Source organism: Leucopleurus acutus (genome assembly GCF_964270905.1).
Source record: "Leucopleurus acutus genome assembly, chromosome: 12".
Lineage (NCBI taxonomy): Eukaryota > Metazoa > Chordata > Mammalia > Artiodactyla > Delphinidae > Leucopleurus > Leucopleurus acutus.
Genome location: NC_139154.1, coordinates 86,728,110 through 86,750,277, shown reverse-complemented (window position 1 = coordinate 86,750,277; position 22,168 = coordinate 86,728,110). Strand labels below are relative to the sequence as shown.

Genomic DNA, 22,168 nt, shown 5'->3' with positions numbered 1-22,168 from the left:
ACTTCCCTACAATTGGTTGGGACTTAATATTTAGGCTTCAGCTAGAGTAGTCACCAATCATGTCAGTAGGCGTTCTGTGGAGAAACACAGGAAGGTAGTGGTCGGTAGTCAAATAAGCACAGAAAGGTTGACTTCGAATCCCAAGCAGTCAGGGTTAGAGGGATTTTGATGGGCATCTCATTCCATTTATCTCACTGGTTTCCCCAGACCAGCAGCATCAGCATCACCTGGGAGCTTGTTAGAAATGCTAGTTCCCAGGCCCCACCCCAGACCTGCTAAGTCAGAAACTGTGAGAGTGGGATCCAGCTACCTGGGTTTTAACAAAACTTCTGGGTGATTCTGTGCTCAAGTTTGAAAACCAGTGATCTGCTGCAGGAATCCTCCACTATATCCTGGCCCAGTGGTTTAACTGATTGTATCCCTGTTTGGTAACACGGAGCAAGCCCAGTAATCCCTGGGGATGCCCATTTGTTATTGAAATTCGTCCTTCAATTCTTTAGATGAAATATGCTTCACTGTAACTTCTACGTGTGGCTCTAGTTCTGTCTTCTGGGATGACCCAGAGTAAATCCAAGTCATGTTCTGTACTTCAAAGACTTTAAGATGATGTTCCAGGGCTTCTGGTTTAATATACGTCTGATAGCTCCTGAGAGCACTTCTCCCCAATTTACAATAAAATACACAGGAAGATACAGAAAAGGTGCCAACTCACGTTACCACCCAAAAATAAGACTGAGGGAATAGAAGTAGTAGAAAATTTGTGTGAAAATTTATGTCATCTTGGAGTAGAGAAGACTGTTCTAAGTATGACACCAAAGGCAGAAATTATAAAGATTCATAGATTTAACTATAAAATTATAGATGACTTCAATATATTTTTAAAAACTTAAAAAGTATATGACAAGCTAGAAAAACTTTGCGTATGTATATTATATATATATATATATATATATATATATAATGTTAGACTTTAAGTTTCATGACGTAAGCATCATATACTTAATGTATAGCACAGGGTCTGACATAAACTGAGTCCTCAAAGCATTTGACTAATGAACGAATGAAGATGAGTTAAGCAAATGACCATATAAAAATCAATGCTAGGGACTTCCCTGGTGGTGCAGCAGTTAAGAATCTGCCTTCCAATGCAGGGGACGCAGGTTCAATCCCTGGCCAGGGAACTAGATCCCACATGCATGCTGCAACTAAGAGTTAGCATGCCGCAACTAAGACCCGGAGCAACCAAAAAAAAAAAAAAAAAAAATCAATGCTAAAATATACAGTAGAAAAATGGGCTGAGGGCATATATAGGCAATTGACAAAAGGGAAAATAAATATTTGAAAAAGATGTTTCACTTCAATAACAGAAAATACAAATTAAATTAGCACCTATAAATTAAATTAGCACCTATCAAATAGCTAACTTTAGTAATGTTAATGGGAGATGGGTTTTTCATTGATGCTGACTCTAGGGTTAATTCACACAGTGTTTCAGGCAATAATGAATAATGAGGCCAATCTGGCCTCGTTATCAAAGCTCTAAAATTTCTCATGTTGTTCGATCCAGCAGATAGCTGCCTTCCTAATCCTAAGGGAACATTCATGAGTGTGCACAATGATTTGGCAACAAGCATACCGATTACAGCCTCATTTATAAAAATAAACACTTGGAAATAACTATCCAAAAAGAGAAGATAGGCCGAAATATTATGTCACAGATTGACAAAGGAATATGACACAGCCATTAAAATGATACATAACGATATGAATGGCATAGAAAGATTATTCCTCAAACATGGTTAAGTGATTAAAAATAGTTTATAAAAGGGGTGCATAATGTGATGACCAAGAAACGACCAAGTGAAAAAGCTCTCAGGGTCCTTTAAATCTTCCTCAGACTGAACATTCCTAATTCCTTCCGCCATTTCTCCTTGAATGGTGAGCAAACTTTCTAAAGTCAGAGTGGCCCTGGTGTGTAGGAAGCCTTGGGGAGCATCCTGGAAAATGCTCATGGGATACAGGTTCTAACTTCCAGACTTTCTTGGTAAGTCTCTGTGAATATGCCCTGCTTTGGCAACGCCCCCTTTAAAGCCCGGGTCTGGACGGCACCTTCTTGTGTTTACAGGGATACTACGGGAACAATGAACAATCTTACCAAGGTGACAGTTCACTAGGTAGAGATGATGGGAAAGACATTCCAAGCGGAGAAACTAGAATATGCAAAGGCACAGAGACACAGAAGATTCTGGCATGTTCAGGGAATGGTGAGCAATTCTAGGTGGCTGGAAAGCTATTTGGAGTGATGGGGGAACCTGGAGGTAGTAGCAGATGAAATGATAAGGGAAGCCTTTCTAAATCAAGCTAAGGATTTGGGTCTCCTTCCTAGTCTTGGCCAGTCTGAAGCCTTGGGATGTTACACTGAGATCCGTGTTTTAGAAAGAGCACAACGGTGGCTATATACTGGAAGCCGGGGGCTGGTTTAAGCGAAGGATACCATATGCTTAGTGAAGTCTTTAAATTTTAGGATCGGATGTGTTGCTGGTTTGCTTTTTAAGTGGTTTCTTCTGGTACTTTGTTTTTTATGTTTGCTCAGGATCTCTTGGTGGGCTCCAACAAACAATAGGACTGTGAGCCCACCCCGGGCAGAAAGAGGAAGGTGGGTGGTGGTGGACAGAAAGCATTCATGTCTCCTGCTGTCATCCCATTCATGTTTTCCCTGACCCTGGGCTTGGACAGCTCCCAGGAGGTGGGCACCAATTCCAGGCAAGGATGTGGCTCTGGGCTCAGGCCTCCTGGAGCCCTCTGCTCTGCGGTGGAGGCTGGAAGCTCTCAGCTTTTCCAGCAGCCTCAGAGGCTCTACCGGTGAGCCCGTGTCTGCCTCTCTAGGGCTGGGGTGGGTTCACTGGGGGAAGCAGGAGCAGACAGGAACTGAGAAGGAAGAATTGCCAGGTTCCTGTGAGGTCAACACATGTTTGAAACAAATCAGAACGAGAATGTAATTAGGTGATGTTTGGTTTTGTTTTTGTTTTAAGGGAAAAATTCAGAACCTGTGACTCGTGTTCACGAGCACATGCCTGGATGCAGTCATTTTGAGTTTCTGGAAAATGTGGTCAGCCCCATAAATCAGTGCTGAAGAATTCTTACAGAGCCATCCCCGTGCAAGGAAGTCAGGTCTGTAGCGAGTCTCCTAAGATTATGCAAAATAATACAGAGTAAGCATGTAATAATAAGCTACAGTATAGTCTTCTCTACTCCTGGAATTCTTTCCTGAGTTGCCATGAGGAAGCTGTGAATTTCTGTTCCTATCTAATCTGTGACCTTTCTTGTGTAATTCCATGTGTACGTCTAGATGTCTGTGGCCATCACCATGACTACAAGGACACAGTTCTCTGCAACTATTCTCGCATGTGTCTTAAAGATTTTAGCAGGATTTCTATACAGAAAGCCCATTTAAAAGTAGGCTGAACAATCAACTTGCAACACTGCTGAGAATACAGTCAAATGTATCCTAATTCTCAGCCCGCCTGTCCTTCGCACCTATTATTTGGTGTGATTGGAAAATGAAAATTCAAGGAGGAATCGTATTTCTCAAAAGCACACAAGACATCTTCAAATGTGAAATACAAACTTTCATTCAGAATTAGTAAATAATAGATTCAATCTAGGTGTGATTCACTAGAAGAAATTCCATCCATTTTCATTTCATTGTTGTTGGATTTATCCCATCAGCCTTTTGCCCTCAAACAGTTTTGGTTCTTCTATCTTCTATACCATAATATTTCTCTCTATCCTTCCTCTTTCCTACACTCCCTTCTCTGCTTGACCCAGTTTAGAAATTTGTTTCTGCCAAACTGGTCAGCGGAGAGGGGAATGTTAACAAATCTGAGTGATGATTTTCAGTTGCTCTGAGAAGAATGGGCTTGTTCACTGGACTAGCATGTTCTATCACAAAAAATAGTACTGCTGAACCCGAGTTTGGGTATCCTATTTTTTTTTTTTTTTTTTGTAATCTGTTAGATGAGTCTCATGCAGGCTAAAAAAAATTCTTAATTTTCCACAGAAACCGTATGTATAACTTATAAGGCCAAATACCACCCTGAGTACAAAGTTGATGGCCTAGGCTCATTTCTGTTAGCTGTAGAGTTTGTACTTTCAAATCTGCTATGGCAATGTGTTTGTTGACGTGCACAGACAAAATACAAATTCCATGTGTCATGAGGGCCAAGCTGGCCCAGCATTTATATGGCCTGGGATTTTTTTTTTTTTTTTTTTTCCGGTATGCGGGCCTCTCACTGTTGTGGCCTCTCCCGTTGCGGAGCACAGGCTCCGGATGCGCAGGCTCAGCGGACGTGGCTCACGGGCCCAGCCGCTCCGCGGCATGTGGGATCTTCCCGGACCGGGGCACGAACCCGTGTCCCCTGCATCGGCAGCTGGACCCCCAACCACTGCGCCACCAGGGAAGCCCTGGGATTTTTGTAAATGTCATTCTTGCCTGTCGTCCCTGCCACAAACTGGAGCAGGAAGAGCTAATTGGCTGCAGCCTGCACAGGCTGTGAAACTTTAGACCAAATCCCCTCAGCCACAAGCCACCCATTGTCACCTGTCACCAGGAGCAAAGGAAGGGGGGCCTGCCTAACTGGCTCTGCTCTCGTGTTTTATTGTGCCATGTTGCAGAGTGGGCAGGGTAAAGATGTGGGTATATCTGACACACATCAATTGCAATATAGTTTGAATTTTTGCATCAACCCTTCACAGACAGTAGAAAAGCACAAAGTAAATAATCCTAATAATATTTGCCCTGACTAAGCATTACCAAGTGTTCAAACGTTCGGCCACATGCTTTACAAACATTGCCTTCTCCAACCAGCCACACTGTGAAGTAGTTATTACCAACTACTTTATAAACATGAAGTTCAGAGAGATCAAGTGACTGGCCTGGAGTTTTCCAGGCAGGAAGGAAGCAAGATTCAAACCCACCTCTACCTGGTTTGAAAGGAGCCCCAAATTAGACACCTTGATTTTGCTTTGGGGTTCATGTGCTTGATTCCCAGAGCAGCGGATGCAAGATGCAGGTCGCGGGTAGTTGAGGGAGAATTTGGTCCCCAGCTTTGCTCTGTAGATTTTATGAAAGAGAGACTAACTCTTCCCGGAAGACATAGCAATGGTGTGATTACAGCAGAACTGAGGTTGTTTCCAGCATTGTTACTATCTGAACAGAACACAATATTCAGCTTGTCTTGTCCTCTGTTTCCTCACTTACAAAATGAGGACTTTGGCTAGATGGTTTCTAAGGCCTCTGATGCCTCCTCCCTTTCTGTCTCCTTCTAGTTGAGACATCTGAGCTTGGCCCTGACAGTTTCAGGGCAAACCCTCGCCAGGGTGGAAGGTCCTCCCGTGATCCTGGACCAGCTGGGCCCAGTGCCTGCTGGAAGGTGGGGGAGTTTTCTGTGGCCCCTATTCCGTCGCTTCATCCTGTGGCCCTGGCGTCCTGCTTGTCACCACTGGCCAGTGTGGCTGAGAAGCAGCAGGCCTCTCCCCTGGAGCTACCTGAGTAAGAGCCAGTCCTGCTTTATTCACACACTGTACCTGTAGACTCAGAAGCTCAAGTCCTAGGACATTAAAGCTAAGCTATTTCTGCCAAAATCCTTTTCAAAGAAGCAAGTCGAAACTCAAGGTCTTGTAAAAACCCAAGTTTTGAAAAGTAGTGTCTGATTTGTCACAACATGAAATCACAGCTGGATTCCTATATCTGGAGTTATTCTGGCTCAACAGTCAGAGAGAGAGAGAGAGAGAGAGAGAGAGAGAGAGTGCAAAAAGAGAGAGAGAGAGAGAGAGTGCAAAAAGAACGCATGTGTGCGACCCCGTTAATGAATCCTACCGTGTCTCCTGGCTGTGGACGCATCACGGACACACGATCGTAGCCTTTCCTTAGCAGGACCCACAGGGCATCAAGTTTTCCCTGAAATAAAACAAATGCACCAAGATTACATCTGAAACCAGACCAGGGGCCAGCACCGACAGGCAGAAACTTCCGTGCTTCTTAAGTCACGTGAACCACACTTCACCGGCAGTGCAGTTGCCATAGGATGTGACTCTGTAGTCCCTAAGTTCAAATGTGGGCCTCAGGAATGGAGGAGGAGGAGAGACACATCCCAGAGGACCCTGATGCTCGCGCAGGAGACATCTGCGACTTTAGTGCAGCCTCAGATCTGCAGACACGGAGGATTCATTCAGGCTCTCCGCTTTTGCCCTCATCATATTCCCAGGCAACTCCTCACACCGCAAGTCAATCTTTTCAACTTGCACTAAAGTTTTTTCTTCCCACTTAGTGTCCAGAGTTTACAAATGAAACAATGAGGACAGATTCAAGCAGGAAGTGACTAAATAGAAGCATGGACAGGGTGAGACCAATGAAAGGCCCCTGGGGCACAGATCCATGGCTGTCCCTACGATGGGCTCTGGAATCCCAGGCTCGACAGACAAATGACCAAAGATCACGGATCACCACAAATCACAACCCCCTTTGGAGTTGTAGGTGATTGGTTGAATCTGGAAGGAGTCAGCCTACGAGTGCTAAAGTTTTCACAGTATGTGGCAAAGGCAGTCTAACGTTCTAGTTCCCTAGACATGCTGAGCAGAGGCTGGTTTCTGCCACTGCAAACACTAACAGAAGAAAAAAAGAGACATTTATTTAGCTTTGCTCTTATTATTATTACTATCTTTTAATTTTTTGGCTGCGTTGGGTCTTCGTTGCTGCGTGCAGGCTTTCTCTAGTTGCCAAGAACGGGGGCTACTCTTCATTGTGGTGCATGGGCTTCTCATTGTGGTGGCTTCTCTTGTTGCAGAGCACAGGCTCTAGGGGTGCAGGCTTCAGTAGTTGTGGCATGTAGGCTCAGCAGTTGTGGCTCGCGGGCTCTAGACCGCAGGCTCAGTAGTTGTGGTGCACGGGCTTAGTTGCTCCACGGCATGTGGGATCTTCCCGGACCAGGGATCGAACCCGTGTCCCCTGCACTGGCAGGCGGATTCTTAACCACTGTGCCACCAGGAAGTCCCAGCTTTGCTCTTATTATTAACCCTGGTTAATAACGGGCAGAAGTCACCTTTATTTTGTCTTATTTCCCTTCATCACTCTTGTGGTGACCAGGACAATCTGCTCCCCTCCACCTCCAAGGATGACATCCTAGCCTCTAGAACCTGTGAATATGTTCCCTTTCATTGCAAAAAGGGCTCTGCAGATGTGATTAAGTTAAGGATCTGGAGGTGGGGACATGATTCTGGATCATCGGGTGGACCCAATCTAACCATATGGGTCTTTAACAGAGGGAGGTAGGAGGGTCAGAGTCAGAGAAGGAGATGGGGCGACAGAAGCAGAGTGAACGTGATCCCATGTGAGAAGGATTCAACCCACTGTTGTTGGCTTTGGGGAGGAGAGGGGGCCATAAGCCAATGAGTGTGGGCAGCTTCTGGAATCTGGGTAAGACATGGAGATGGAGTGTCTTCTAGGGCCTCCAGCAGGAATGAAGCCCTGGCTTCACCTTGGTTTTAGCCCAGTGTGACCCATTTTGGGCTTCTGGCCTCCAGAACTATAAGATAATAAATTTGTGTGGTTTTAAGCCACTAAGTGAGTGGTAATTTGTTATAGCAACAGTATGAAACCAATACAGCCCTTATCACTCCCTGACGTAGTCTATTTGCTTAGTGTCTGTCTCTGCCATCTGGAATGTGAACTCCACGAAAGCAGAGGTGCCACTGGTTTCGTTAACTGCTATATGCCCAGCCCTTAGGACAGCTTCTGGTGCTCAGTGAATATTTATTTGTTGGACGAATGAATGCATTCAGTGCTACTGAGTGCTGGGCTAGGTGCTTTTCTATGTGTCTGCTCCTTTCATTCTCCCAGCAATTCCAAAGGGTTATGGAGAGGGAATCAGAGAGATCAACTAACTTGCCCAAAGGCACACAGTGTGTAAACTGGAGAGGTGTGATTGGACCCCACTCCATGTCTGTCTAATTCCAAAGCTCATAAACTTTCTTTCTTAAACTATATTTTTTAATTGCATTGATTATTTTTTTAATTGAAGCGTAGTTGATTTACAACGTTGTGTTAATTTCTACTGTACAGCAAAGTGATTCAGTTATACATACATATATATATATATATTCGTTTTTTAAAATATTCTTTTCCGTTATGGTTTATCACAGGATATTGAATATAGTTCCCTGTGCAAAGCTCGTATACTTTCTCTTATACCAATTGCAGGTTCTTGCCTGTGCAGATCCTTCAGAACAGGGTTTTTAAACTGTGGATTGCGACTCTTCAAGCCCTCATGAAAAAATTTTGTGTATTAGGACCAGAATTTTTAACAAAGAAAATAAAATAGGAAAGAAAATATTTGAGTTAAGGGCAAATGGTGAGGATAAGTATGCATGGGTGTGTGTATGAGGAGTGTGTGAAGTGAATGCACACTTGTGCACGCATAAGCATATACTGGGCCAACATGTATTTCCTGTTGGGGTCTCAGTCGGGCATGTTTGAAAACACTGATCTGGAAGAGGTCTTTGAAGGATAATGCTGAAAGGCTGAGAGAGTCTAGAAACTTCAAGTTCCTTGCCACAAAGCATTCGTAGTGACAGCATCCACTTAAGAATGACACCTCGAAGACTTGGTGTTTTGAAATTATTTTCTGGCGGGTTTTATTTAGATACAAAAAAATGTGCTTTTGAACCTTTATCAACTCTGTTGCTCGAGTTCTTGTGGACTCAACTTTGTCTTGCTAAGAGTCATGTTTCTCATCTCTCTTGGCCAAGTATTTACAAAAACCTCTCAAAATATTTTGAAATGACTTTAGAATGCTGGAAGGACCGCTGCTGGGTTCAGCATGGTTTTCTTCTTTAAACCATTTCAAGCATCAGCTAAATGTTTTCCTTTAAGGTTCTTTGGGCTAAGCATTTATATTTCAGGATATAACCAGCTGGGTTTCCTGGAAGAATGCCTCTTTTTCTTTTTCTTTCGCTTTTTTTGGGGGAACTCCGGGTATTTGGCTTCGTAAATCATCCCACCCTCAGTGTTCTGTGCACTGATCACTCAACTCCCTGACAGATGAGGAGCAATGAGATGGGGCTGAAAGAAAAAAGTAGCTGTTGAGGAAGTGTATTAATTAACTCAGCAGAAACCTAAAGTGCCATGCAGGGCAAAGGGGCAGAAACCACTCCTGTGTAACACCAGGAGGAAGGGCTGCGCTTCTTGGAGGCAACAGATCATAGAGTGATATTTCAGCACAAAACGACTGGATTCAGACTGTTTGCATTCTGAGGCTTCCCCTCACCAGCTCTGCTGCAGCCTCGGACAAGCTGTTTCATGTCCTTAAGCCTTACCTTACTCATCTTTAAAAAAAGAGATAATAATACTGTCTACCCTATAGATTTGGTCAAAGGCTTACAGCCAGATATTGAAGTAAGATACTCGTCTCATAGAAAGTATTCATTCAGTCTTATCAACGATGGGGTAAAGTCATTAATATGAAAAACTGGGAGTCTCTGTAGAAAGATGGAAATGAATGTAATGCGGATGTAAGAATCCAATAATTTGAACTTTGCAAGCATGGATCTACCCGTCCTTCATTTGGTGCTCCTACAACTCCATTCCCCCCTTTCCCTCTGGCTTCTGTGACAGTGTTTGATGACCCCAGCACTCCACCAAAGCTGCTTCGCTAAGGCTGCCCACAGCCTCCCGGCTACCAAATGCCTTGGCCACCTGTGGCCTCATTTTACTTGATTCTTTAGAGCGATCAGAGGCTCTGGGCCTCTCCCTTCCTCACTATCCCTTGGCTTTGTCTTCTCCTTCCTATAACTCTCACGATCCTTTTCAGCCTCTTCTGCTCCTCCCCTCTGCTTACACACGATGTGGTGGTGTCCCCTTGCTGTCCCCCCTCTTCTAGTCTCACCCCCACGCTGAATGCTCACTTTTTTTTTTTTTTGCGGTACGCGGGCCTCTCACTGCTGCGGCCTCTCCCGCTGCAGAGCACAGGCTCCGGACGCGCAGGCTCAGCGGCCATGGCTCACGGGCCCAGCCGCTCCGCGGCACGTGGGATCTTCCCGGACCGGGGCACGAACCCGCGTCCCCTGCATCGGCAGGCGGACTCGCAACCACTGCACCACCAGGGAAGCCCTGAATGCTCACTTTGACTACTCTCACCGGGTCCCATGGGTCAAACTTCCACCTGTCTGCCCTTGGCTCACACATTCTTACTTCAGCTTAGTCCTCTCTTGAGCTCCAGATCCAAATACCCACCGAATCTTAGTTGTAATGTAAACGTATCACAGGTATAAAAAAACCAAACATCACATACTGAACAATTTTTCCCCAACCTGCTCCGCTTTTTGCATACCCCTCCTTGGTCCACGGCACCACTGACATCCAGACGGACAAGGCGGACACCAGAGAATCATTCTCACCTCCTCTCCCTCTGCCACCCCTTCATATCCAGCTTCGACCATGTCTCTCGAATGTTCTCTCTGTCACAGCCCCCCTGTCACCTCTTCCTGTCCAGCCCTGTCCCACTGTCTCCACGGCTGCTGCCTTGGCCTAGGCCCTCATCATCTGTCACTCATCCTGAGAATAGTTTCCTGATTGGTCTTTTACCTCCAGGCTCCCAGTCCTTTCTACTACTTGATTAATAACACATTTCATGGCTAGCGGGAATGGATGCTTTGCTATCAATAAAATAAACCAAGAGACATCTTACTAGCAGTGTGAATTTAGGCAAGTTGCCTAACCTCTCTGTGCCTTGATTTTGCCATCTGTAAAACAGGAGTAGTGGCAGTTTCTAATTTTGAGGGTGGTGGTGAGAAATGAAGGAGTGAGTGCAGGAAAGGCCCTTGGGACTGTGCCCGACTTGTGGTACGTGCTTCACCCAGGTTAGCCCTTCAGGCAGGTGAGCTGCTATCATGAGTTGTCCTGGCCAAGGTGAGACCAGATAGTTCTGGTTGTACCCTCAGCGTTCTGAGCTCGGAATGTCCCACAAATGAACCCGAAGTCCCCATTCTGTGTGGCACAGAAAATGATCTTGGTAATCTACCCATCCTATACCTCTTTCTACTCCTATGCCAGGTAGCTTTTAATGCAAGAAGAGCTGAAGTAAGCTTTAGAATAAGAGTGTTTATAACCAAGAAGACGATAAACATAACTCTCAAAAGTCAAACAGAAGGGCACAGCAAAGGCCCCTATGTTTAATTTTCTGAGAGGAGGCAGAAGCCCATCATTTCAAGACTGTAGCTACTGGGCTTATTAAGAACATCCCTTTAGGGCCACAAGAGCCTCAGGGGATTCTTCCAAGCAGTCCCTGGGCTTTACCCACTCCTCCTGGGGGGAGCCTGTTTTTTTTTTTTTTTTTTTTTGCGGTACGCGGGCCTCTCACTGCTGTGGCCTCTCTCGCCGCGGAGCACACGCTCCGGACGCGCAGGCTCAGCGGCCATGGCCCATGGGCTCAGCCGCTCCGCGGCACGTGGGATCCCCCCAGGACCGGGGCACGAACCCGCGTCCCCTGCATTGGCAGGCGGACTCCCAACCACTGTGCCACCAGGGAAGCCCCTGGGGGGAGACTCTGAGTTGACTTCACTATTTCTCTCAGATCTGAGTGTCCCGAATGCACGCGTCTCTCTTCAAGGTGCATGTCAAGACACTGGTCCTCACTCCCGAAGAGAAATGCTTCTGTGAAGCTCAAAGATTTCCTACCATCCTGGGAACCCTCCACCAGAGTGCATTAGCTGACATTTACATATACCTTTCTTTCATATGAAATTGACACACTTTGACTATAACATGAGAAATGGACCAATTCCAGGCTCCCAAACTCTACCTCAGCCTCAGACAATCAATACTTTTCATACCACAAAGGCTGGCAAACTGGAGGTTCTATGGCAATGCTCGCTTTTGTTTCTTCCTAAACAAGAAGACTGTGCCGGGGAGGTCTGTGAGGCCCAGCACTCAAAGCATCTGGGTGCATGGGCTTTGTGGCTGGGTTTCTTCTTTCTTTCTTTTTTTTGGGGGTGATGGAGGGCCAGGCAGCAGCTGTGTCTTCTCTTCTGCTTCGTCTGCCTCAGCTGTTTGGAAGTTAGTCAGAGGTTGAGAATTTTGAGGGTAGTTCAACTTAGAGGGCTGTTAGAGACGAACACATTTTTTTACACCTTAAAATATATGGTAAATATTGTGACCCATGCTTCCCTTTAAATGAAATAAATTAATGCATAAGTTGGAAACTTTCCTTACACACACACACACACACACACACACACACACACACACACACACACATACACACACACACATACATACACACAATCACACATGGTTAATTTTTTTCCTCTATTTTCTTTTGGTCTCTGTTTAAACAATGGTTGGAACCATTCTAAAAAGTAGCCGGGGAGGGACAAAAAAAGTCTGTTGACCATCAACGGCACATCTGACAGCATTTAAGGCTTCGGTGTGTCTTACTAGGCTACATATAGCTTCATTCAGAACCGTTTCACCACTGAATGCCGCTTGATTACAAGGCTGAGGTGCTTAAGGCCAGGGATGACAGGTTCACCTTAAAGAAAATGAACAGAACACCGCCCGCTCCCCGGCACTGCAATAGCACAGGCCGGTCCGCCGTGCCAGCCAGGTTCTGGCTTTGGTCCTTCAGCTGTCATTTCTGTCATTGCCAGTCACGTGGAGGAGCTACTGGAAAAGGAGAAAACTCATTTCTCTGAAGGCCGCAAGCCTTCCAGCAAACCTGAAAACAGTCCTGGTTTTAATCTTTCTGGTGGTCATACATCTGGGCATTACTTAACTCGCCTGAAACGGTCAGTCCCAATTTAACGAGAAGCACGGGATTGCTGTAAAGCCAGGGGGTGAAAACTGAGCAAAGAAAAAGTCAGGCCAAATATCGGAAAATTTCTTGATCATGAGCCTGGAATGAGGAAAGGGTGAAGTGTGGTCAGTGTGGTCAGTGCCTTAAATTAGCCTGGGCGACGGCGGGGAGCAGCCCATTGCGGACTCTTTCTCTCAGTGAGTTCCTGCGGGATGTGCTTAGGCAATGTGCTTCCCTGCTTCTCTGCTCCTCAAATCTATTTCCTGAAATGCACGAAAAAGCGAGTCAAATGCAACCCGTTTAAAGGTGTATATGATTCTGACCACCTTCATTGGGGAACCAGGACTCTTCCCAGTACCTCCTGAAAGTTTTGCACTGGATGGAGGTGTTCTCCCTGTTTATAGTGGGGCAGGTTATCCTCCATGAGCTGCCTGCCGCTATCCACTCTCTGTGTTTCTCTGCCTTCCTTGCTCCATGCCTTGGAAGCCTGACCTCCACAGATGGCATCATCTAGCTTCCCTTTGGTGTGGCCAACAGGTGGCATCAGAGGGAGACGAGAGTTGACAGATGAATGGATAAAGACGTGGTACATATATACCATGGACTCTTCCTCAGCCATGAGAAAGAATGAAATAATGCCATTTGCAGCAACATGGATGGACCTGGAGATTATCATACTAAGCGAAATCAGCCAGAGAAAGACGAATATCATAAGATATCGCTTATATGTGGAATCTAAAAAGAAAAATGATACAGACGAACTTATTTACAAAACAGAAATAGACCCACAAACATAGACAACGAAGTTATGGTTACCAAAGGGGAAAGGTGGAGGGGGGCAGGGATAAATTCATAGTTTGGGATTAACAGATACACACTACTATATATAAAATAGATAACCAACAAGGATCTACTGTACAGCACAGGGAACTATCCTCAATATTCTGTAATAACCTATAAGGGAAAAGAATCGGAAAAAGAATATATATATGCATAATAGAATCACTTTGCTGTACAGCAGAAACGGACACAACATTGTAAATCAGCTAAACTTCAATTTAAAAAAGAAGGAGGTAAGAGGGCAAGATGAGGGGCAGGTCGGCACTTGTTCCTTCTGCTCCCTCCCTGAGCCCTGCCTTCGTTGGTGGCTGCATTCTTTTTAAAAATTCTTTCTTTCTTTCTTTATGCCCTGCCTTCATTGGTGGCTGCATTCTTTATTTATTTATTTATGTATCTATTTATTGGCCACGCCCTGCCACTTGCAGGATCTTAGTTCTCTGACCAGGGGTCGAACCCGCGCCCCCTGAAGTGGAAGCATGGAGTCCTAACCACTGGACTGCCAGGGAAATCCCTAGACTCAAGTCAGATTGCCTGATTTGAATTCGAGCTGCCACTTGTGTGTCCTCGGGCAAGTGACTGACACCTCTCTATGCTTCAGTTTCTTCATCTGTAAAATGGAGATCATACCGCACAGTGTTGTTGTGAGGATTAAATGACTCAACACGCATAACATGCATGGAGGAGTGGGTGACTGAATTCTTATAGGGCCGGGGTCTGCAAACATTTTCTGTACAGGGCCAAAGGGTAAATATCTTAGGCTTTGTAGGTCAAGAGGCAAACTCCAGGCTATTATGTAGGTGCTGATATAATCATTTAAAAATACAAAAAGCCATTCTTAACTTGTGGGCCATATAAAAACACGGAACAGGGCAGATTTAGATGGCTGACCCTCTCTGTGGCCACAGCTCTTCTGGGTGGCCTCTTCTCTGGAGCTGCAGCTTTCACTGGTTCCAGTGACACCCTCTCGCCTCCTTGCTCTTCAGGCCTAGGGATGTAACAGCTCTCACTGTTGCTAGTCCCTGGGTGCCTCACCATTGCTATGCAATGAAGAGTAGTCCCCACTCTCTTAACCCTTCCCTGATCTGTGTGATTTCAACCCTCCTGAGGGTGACTTCTGTTTCCTGCCAGGACTATGACAAATCCGCTGAGAGGGTTCAGGAAAGGGAAGCAGAGTTTACGGCACAGCATTAGGCTGAATGTTTTGCCCAAGGCTTAGTGAATGTGTATAGACATTGTGGCTAGAATGTGGCTCATCGTGGACCATGCACTGGTTAAACAGTGTGAAGGCTGAAGTTCTGGTAGCAAGTCCGTTCTTTTTCTGGACAAACAGTGTACATTATGACTTTTGAATTCCTTTCTGTGCTTCTACTCTCCAACTTCCTTGTTCTCGCCCTTCCCTCGCCCACCTGTCCAGATACACATAAGAGGACCTCTTTTGCTCTCCTTTCCTCAAAGATATGGCAAGAAGAACGTCACCTTCTTTGGATCGAGAGTACCTAAGTGATTTGTGTGGGTCACAGGCGAAAGTCTATCTGGCTTGATGCTCTGGGAGTTGTTTCATAATTACGTCCCCCGTGTCTCTTTAACAAGAGATGGTGGAATCCCTACTCCGTGCCAGGTACACTGCTGTTTATGGGTGATTCAAAGATGAGTTAAGCATAATTGGTGCCTCCGGGGGGTCAAATCTGGTGGAGGGAAGACTCATAAACAGGAGCAGTTACACAGAAGAGCTGTGGTACAATAGTGCGCTAAGTAAGCCTCGGTGTGAGCTGCCCCAGCAGCAGGAGGGGCATTCACACTTCTTCCTGTCCTCACGAGGGAGTCCTACTGACGCGTAGCAAGCCCACCAGCATCACAGGTTTTTGCCATCTGGCTTTTCTGGTGATTCTTTGACACTCAGTTTTCCAACCACTGAACATTAATCCAGCAGCTCTGTTTGTGGGAACCATAGGCCCGTGTGAAAACTGACAAGGTCTCCTGGCTGAGACTCCCGACAAATCTCTGAGGCGTGACTGTGGCCGCTTTGCCACGCACCACAGTTCCCGCCCTCAGGGAGCTTCCTCTGGAAGGCTGGCTGGAACCTTGGGTGACAACTGATTAACTGGGCTTGCTAAACCCAGGTCACTGGGCCCAGCCCCCAAAGCTGCCTATTTGGTAGATCTGGGTTGGGGCCTGAGAATGTTCATTTCTAATGAGTTCCTGGGGGATGCTGATGCTGCTGGTCCAGGCACCACACTTTGAGACCCAGCACACACACACACAGACACACACACAGACACACACACAGACACATACAGACACACACACAGACACACAGACACACACACACACAGACACACACACAGACACACAGACACACACATACACAGACACAGACACACACAAGACACACACAGACACACACACAGACACACACATACAAAGACACACACAGACACACAGACACACACAGACACACACAGATACACACACAGACACACACACACAGACATACAGACACACACAGACACACACACAGACACACACACAGACACACACAGACACGCACACAGACACACACGCACACAGACACACACACACAGACACACACACAGACACACAGACACAGACACACACAGACACACACAGACAGACACAGAGACACACACACACAGACACACACAGACACACACACAGACACATACACAGACACACACACAGACACACACAGACACGCACACAGACACACACGCACACAGACACACACACAGACACACACACAGACACACACACAGACACAGACACACACAGACACAGACAGAGACACAGACACACACACAGACACACACAGACACAGAGACATACACACACAGACACAGACACACACAGACACAGACACAGACACACACAGACACACACACAGACACACAGACACAGACACACACACATACACAGACACACACAGACACACACACAGACACGCAGACACAGACACACACAGACAGACACACACACAGACACAGACACACACACAGACACAGACACACACACATACACAGACACACACAGACACACACAGACACACACACAGACACACACACAGACACAGACACACACACAGACACACACACACAGACATAAACACACACACATAACACACACAGACACACACAGACACACACACAGACACACACACAGACACACACAGACACACACACATACGCAGACACACACACAGACACACACATAGCATGCACACACACACAGAGAACACAAACACACAGACACACACAGACACACACAGACACACACACAGACACACACACAGACACACACAGACACACACAGACACACACACAGACACACACACAGACACACACAGACACACACACATACGCAGACACACACACAGACACACACATAACATGCACACACACACAGAGAACACAAACACACAGACACACACACATAGACACACACACAGACACACACAGAGACACACAAACACACACAACACACACACACATAACACGCACACACACAAACACACACACACACACACGCACACACACACACACACAATGACCAAGGCTGAAGAGCAGGGGCTGTGGAGGGAGCGATAACTGGGGCAAGGGCAACAGAGGGGTCTCAGGGAGTTTGGATGAGAAATTTGAAAAGGGAGGCGTTGGGGAAAATGGAGTTACACCTGATGAGAAAAAGTGGGCAGGTTGTGAAGGCCAGAGAGCCTTTGAAAGCCTATCGTGAGACTGAATCATTAGGTTTGAGACGTCAGGCCTGGGAATTTGTATTTTTAAAGCTCTTCCAGGTGATTCTGATTCTCAGCCAAGTTTGAGACCCTCTATATGCTCAATAGCCAGCAGTACCTGGCACAGAGTAGGTGCACAACAAATACTCAGTTGAACTGGATCTAATTCCAAGTGTGTGTTGGGAGTGTTTTGAGATTTCTAAATCTAGTTGTCCATATCCTCATTTATTTCGTAAAGCTCAGTCCTAAACCACTAGTTAACAGATGAATAACATGCTCTCAAGCAGAAATTGAATTCTTCAAATAGAATGAATGTTCTCTCAACGTCCAAGATTACAGAGATGAAAACCCGGCTCTTACCAAATATGTTGTATTAGTCACGAGGTACGGATTCCTGAAAACAACACAATAGAAAATCCCCTTTCGTCTTCGTCTCTGAGATTCTACTTGGCTCCTTCCTGTCTGCACATGTATGCACGCCACTGCATGTTCCACATTAGAAAATAATTAGAAGCAAACAGCTGTTAGTCAAGCAAGCCACATTTTGCCTACATTTTTCCAGAGTTCAACCCATTGCCCTGGGGGGAGGGGTGGCTTATCTAAAGAATCTCACCACGTTAAACACGTCAAACCGAAATGGAAATGCACCGCGATTAGTCTGAGCGTGAGGTAGGTCTGCGGAGCAGAGACAACTACTAAGAAAGTTTCCCTCCACTGTTTAAAATGGTCATTTCTTTTGATTTCATGGCAGAAAGTCTGCTCTAAAATTAGCAAATATCTCAGCGAATGATGAGTGTTATTTTTGTTGTCACTGGAAGAAGGGTAAAGCTGTGTGTGTGTGTGTGTGTGTATGGGCTGGTGATGAGAGCTGGTTCTTATATTGAATCTTTCACTGAGTCCTTGGACTTGGCATAGTTCTGTCTGCAGCACAGAACTAGAGGCCGTAGACCTGAGACGGAGCCTTGGGTTCCAGACCTGGGCAGAGCAAGGACTCTACCATTTCAGTTTTCCATGGCAGGAAACGAGGGAATGGGGACAGATTATGTCAGGCTTTTTAGCTACGATTTCCTAGTGCTCTCTGATAACTGGCTTAGTGTAGATGCTTATGGGCAAGACCACAGAGCAAGGGTGTTGGATGAATCACATGAATTCAAAGATACCTGCACCCAAGAGGAAGAGAAAAGAGGACTTTAGGAAGTATTAACTGCCTCCTATGACTTAAATTTTCCAATAAGTCAGAGGGTTTTAGTTGAGCTCTGGAGCTGTGAGGGGCGGAGGGGGAAGAGAGATGCTGGAGAAATAAGGCATTTTGCTCACAGCCAGGAAGAGTGAGTATCAGGTCTATGGCCAACACAGTCCACTAGCGTGTCCTGATACACCAGCACCTGGCTTGAATAAAGGGAGATGGGCTTATGTTATGGCAAGAGGAACAGAGATTAGGCATTAAGGAGAATCCTGCCATTGTTGTTAGACTGTGGAATTTCCTACCAGTGAAGTTACCAGATGTTACTGTAATTTATAATGATCCTCTGGGGTTACTGCCCAAGTCACTTTCTCCTAGCCCACTCTCATTCCACCACTTTGCCATGGTGACTTAAAAAAGCCCAGCTCCCATTCCTGGGCGTATATCCAGAAAAGACAAAAACATAACATGCACCCCAATGTTCATAGCAGCACTATTTACAATAGCCAAGACACGGAAGCAACCTAAATGTCCATCAACAGATGAATGGATAAAGAAGATGTGGTATACATATACAATGGAATATTACTCAGCTGTAAAAAAGAATGAAATAATAGCATTTGCAGCAACATGGATGGACTTAGAGATTGTCATACTAAGTGAAGTAAGTCAGACAGAGAAAGACAAATGCCATATGCTATCACTTATATGTTGAATCTAAAAAAATTATACAAATGAGCTTATTTATAAAACAGAAACAGACTCACAGACATAGAAAACAAACTTATGGTTACCAAAAGGGGAAGGAGGCAGGGAGGGATAAATTAGGAGTTTTAGATTAACAGATACAAACTACTATATATAAAATAGATAACCAACAAGGACCTACTGTATAGCACAGGGAACTACACTCAATATTTTGTAACAACCTATAATGGAAAAGAATCTGAAAAAGAGTATATATATACATGAAACTGAATCACTGTGCTGTACACCTGAAACTAATAAAACATTGTAAATCAACTCTACTTCCATTAAGAAAGCCCAGCTCTCACCTTGATATTGTGGAAGTTGAGAAAGTACGCACTTATACTTTCAAGTCCATGATTTTAGAAATTTGTTTCTTTGTGATAAGCTGGATTTTGGTTTGATATTTTATCATACCAAAAGATTCTGATTCTTACTATGTAAGTGTTTTAGGAGGAGTGAGGATGGGTTTTTGAGGATGGGTTTTTGAGTAGAAAGAGGCACACCTTGATCGGAGAATACCACTTCCGGGGGGACGAGGGCCTGCGCATGTTGTTGTTGAGATTTCGGGGTTCTGGGAATTCGTACTCCTGCTCTGGCATCTTGACTCTTGCATTCTTTGCCTTCTCCAACTTAGCACCTTCTTCTGTGGAGCCCTTTTCTCCCCAACGAACCTAAAATAAATAACATACAAAAAACCCAAAGGACAAAATAAAATCTGACGGCTCTGGAGAACGAGAATCACAAATAACTGTATGATGTGCTACCCAGTCCTCATTTCCTTTGGGTTTTGAGGGTCGGGGAAGAGCGGTGGTATGGAAAAAGGGAAAGGGGGAGGGCTAAAGGAGCAGAGAAAGGCAGCGAGGGGCATGGATATTTGGGGGAGGAACTGTCCAGGCTGTGGGGACAGTACGTGCAAAGGCATTGTGGGCCCAGGCGAGAACTGTGGATTTTATTCCAGTGAGAGAAGAAACCACTGCGGGTGGGGTTGAGCCAATGCGCGAATCGCTCTGACTCACAGTGGGCAAGATACAGGAGTGCACAGGTAAAAGGCTGTACCCGCCATCTCTCCATCTGATGCCTCACAGTTCACATCCTCATTAGACCTCAGGTGTGAGTTTTCACCAATTTGCTTTGGTTTTCCGTCCCTGAGTAGTCAGCACATAGATATGAGTACATGAAGCTGTCCTCTTACCTCCATCCTTTTAATGCCTCCAACACCTCGCCCACCATAATAAGAGGCATCTACCGTAGGCCACTTTTTCTTAGGCAGACCATCGTCATCTTCTTCCTGCAGAGAGATTGTGACACATGAAGGAAGCAAAGCACCATTGCTGTATGTATGTGTCCACTGTCGCAGAGCAGATAGGGGTAGACTGCCTGGGTTAAATCCCAGTGCTACCGCTTCCTGGGGCCCTGGGAAATCACTTAACCTACCTAAGCTTATTTTTCTTACCTGTAAAGTGGGAATAAAGAGCAGCATGACGTGGTTAGACTGTGGTGTATTCTTGGGACCTGTTCTCTTCTGCATCTCTACTCCTTGATAGGGTATCTCATCTAATCCCATCTACATGTTAATGACCTGTCAATTTACATCTTCATCCCTGACTACTCTGAACTCCGTTGACACGGACATCTCCTCCTGGGGGACTAATCAACATCTCAACCATACCGCATCCCAGACATAGACAATGGACTTCAGGACACGGGGAGTGGGGAGGGGAAGCTGGGACAAAGTGAGAGAGTAGCACTGACATATACACACTACTAAATGTGAAACATTGTATATATGTGCCACATCTTCTTTATCCATTCATCCGATGATGGACACTTAGGTTGTGGCACATATATACAATGGAATATTACTCAGCCATAAAAAGAAACGGAATTGAGCTATCTGTAAAGAGGTGGATAGACCTAGAGTCTGTCATACAGAGTGAAGTAAGTCAGAAAGAGAAAGACAAATACCGTATGCTAACACATATATATGGAATTTAAGAAAAAAAATGTCATGGAGAACCTAGGGGTAAGATAGGGATAAAGACACAGACCTACTAGAGAATGGACTTGAGGATATGGGGAGGGGGAAGGGTAAGCTGTGACAAAGCGAGAGAGAGGCATGGACATATATACACTACCAAACGTAAGGTAGATAGCTAGTGGGAAGCAGCCGCAGGGCACAGGGAGATCGGCTCGGTGCTTTGTGACCACCTGGAGGGGTGGGATAGGGAGGGTGGGAGGGAGACGCAAGAGGGAGGAGATATGGGGATATATGTATACGTACAGTTGATTCACTATGTTATACAGCAGAAACTAACACACCATTGTAAAGCAATTATACTCCACTAAAGAGGTTAAAACTAAACAAAGCAATACCGAGTCAAAAAGAAGTCCTGATTTCCCCACTTCAGACCTGCTCCTCCCACAGTCTTCCCCCCTGCCTAGGAGTCACTCTTGAATTCTCTCTCCCCCACTGCCCCTCTCCACCCCATCTCAATTTCCCAGCGAGCTCTGTTGACCCTACTTCTAAAAGATTCCAAATGTGTGACTTCTCCAACTATACCTCCATCACCACCTCCACCACCTTGGTCTCAAGGCCCCATAAGCTTTCTCCTAGATACTGAGGTAGTCTCCTAACTGACCTTCCTGCTGCCCTCTTACCTACGACCCATGCTCCACAAAGCAGCAGAATACATTCCAAACCCTGACTCTGCCCTGCGAGCTCTGGCCTTTGCTCACCTCTCCAGCCTTCTTCCTTACCACGCTCCCCTTCTCTCTGGCCCTCAAATATTCTGCGTGCATTCC

At 45.6% G+C, this 22,168-nt stretch overlaps 1 protein-coding gene across 1 annotated transcript in view; it reads right to left on the bottom strand.

Annotated features, from left to right (window-relative positions):
* ANTXR1 (ANTXR cell adhesion molecule 1) overlaps positions 1-22,168 on the bottom strand; it is a gene marked incomplete at its 3' end in the record, with an annotated part of 240,981 nt that overhangs the window by 45,498 nt on the left and 173,315 nt on the right. The window contains exons 15-17 of the mRNA XM_082851989.1: positions 20,559-20,654; positions 19,870-20,037; positions 5,879-5,959 (exon numbers count right to left, since the gene is read on the bottom strand). Of these exons, the coding sequence (XP_082708115.1) occupies positions 5,879-5,959; positions 19,870-20,037; positions 20,559-20,654 (345 nt within the window). The remainder of the gene's footprint in view (positions 1-5,878; positions 5,960-19,869; positions 20,038-20,558; positions 20,655-22,168) is intronic.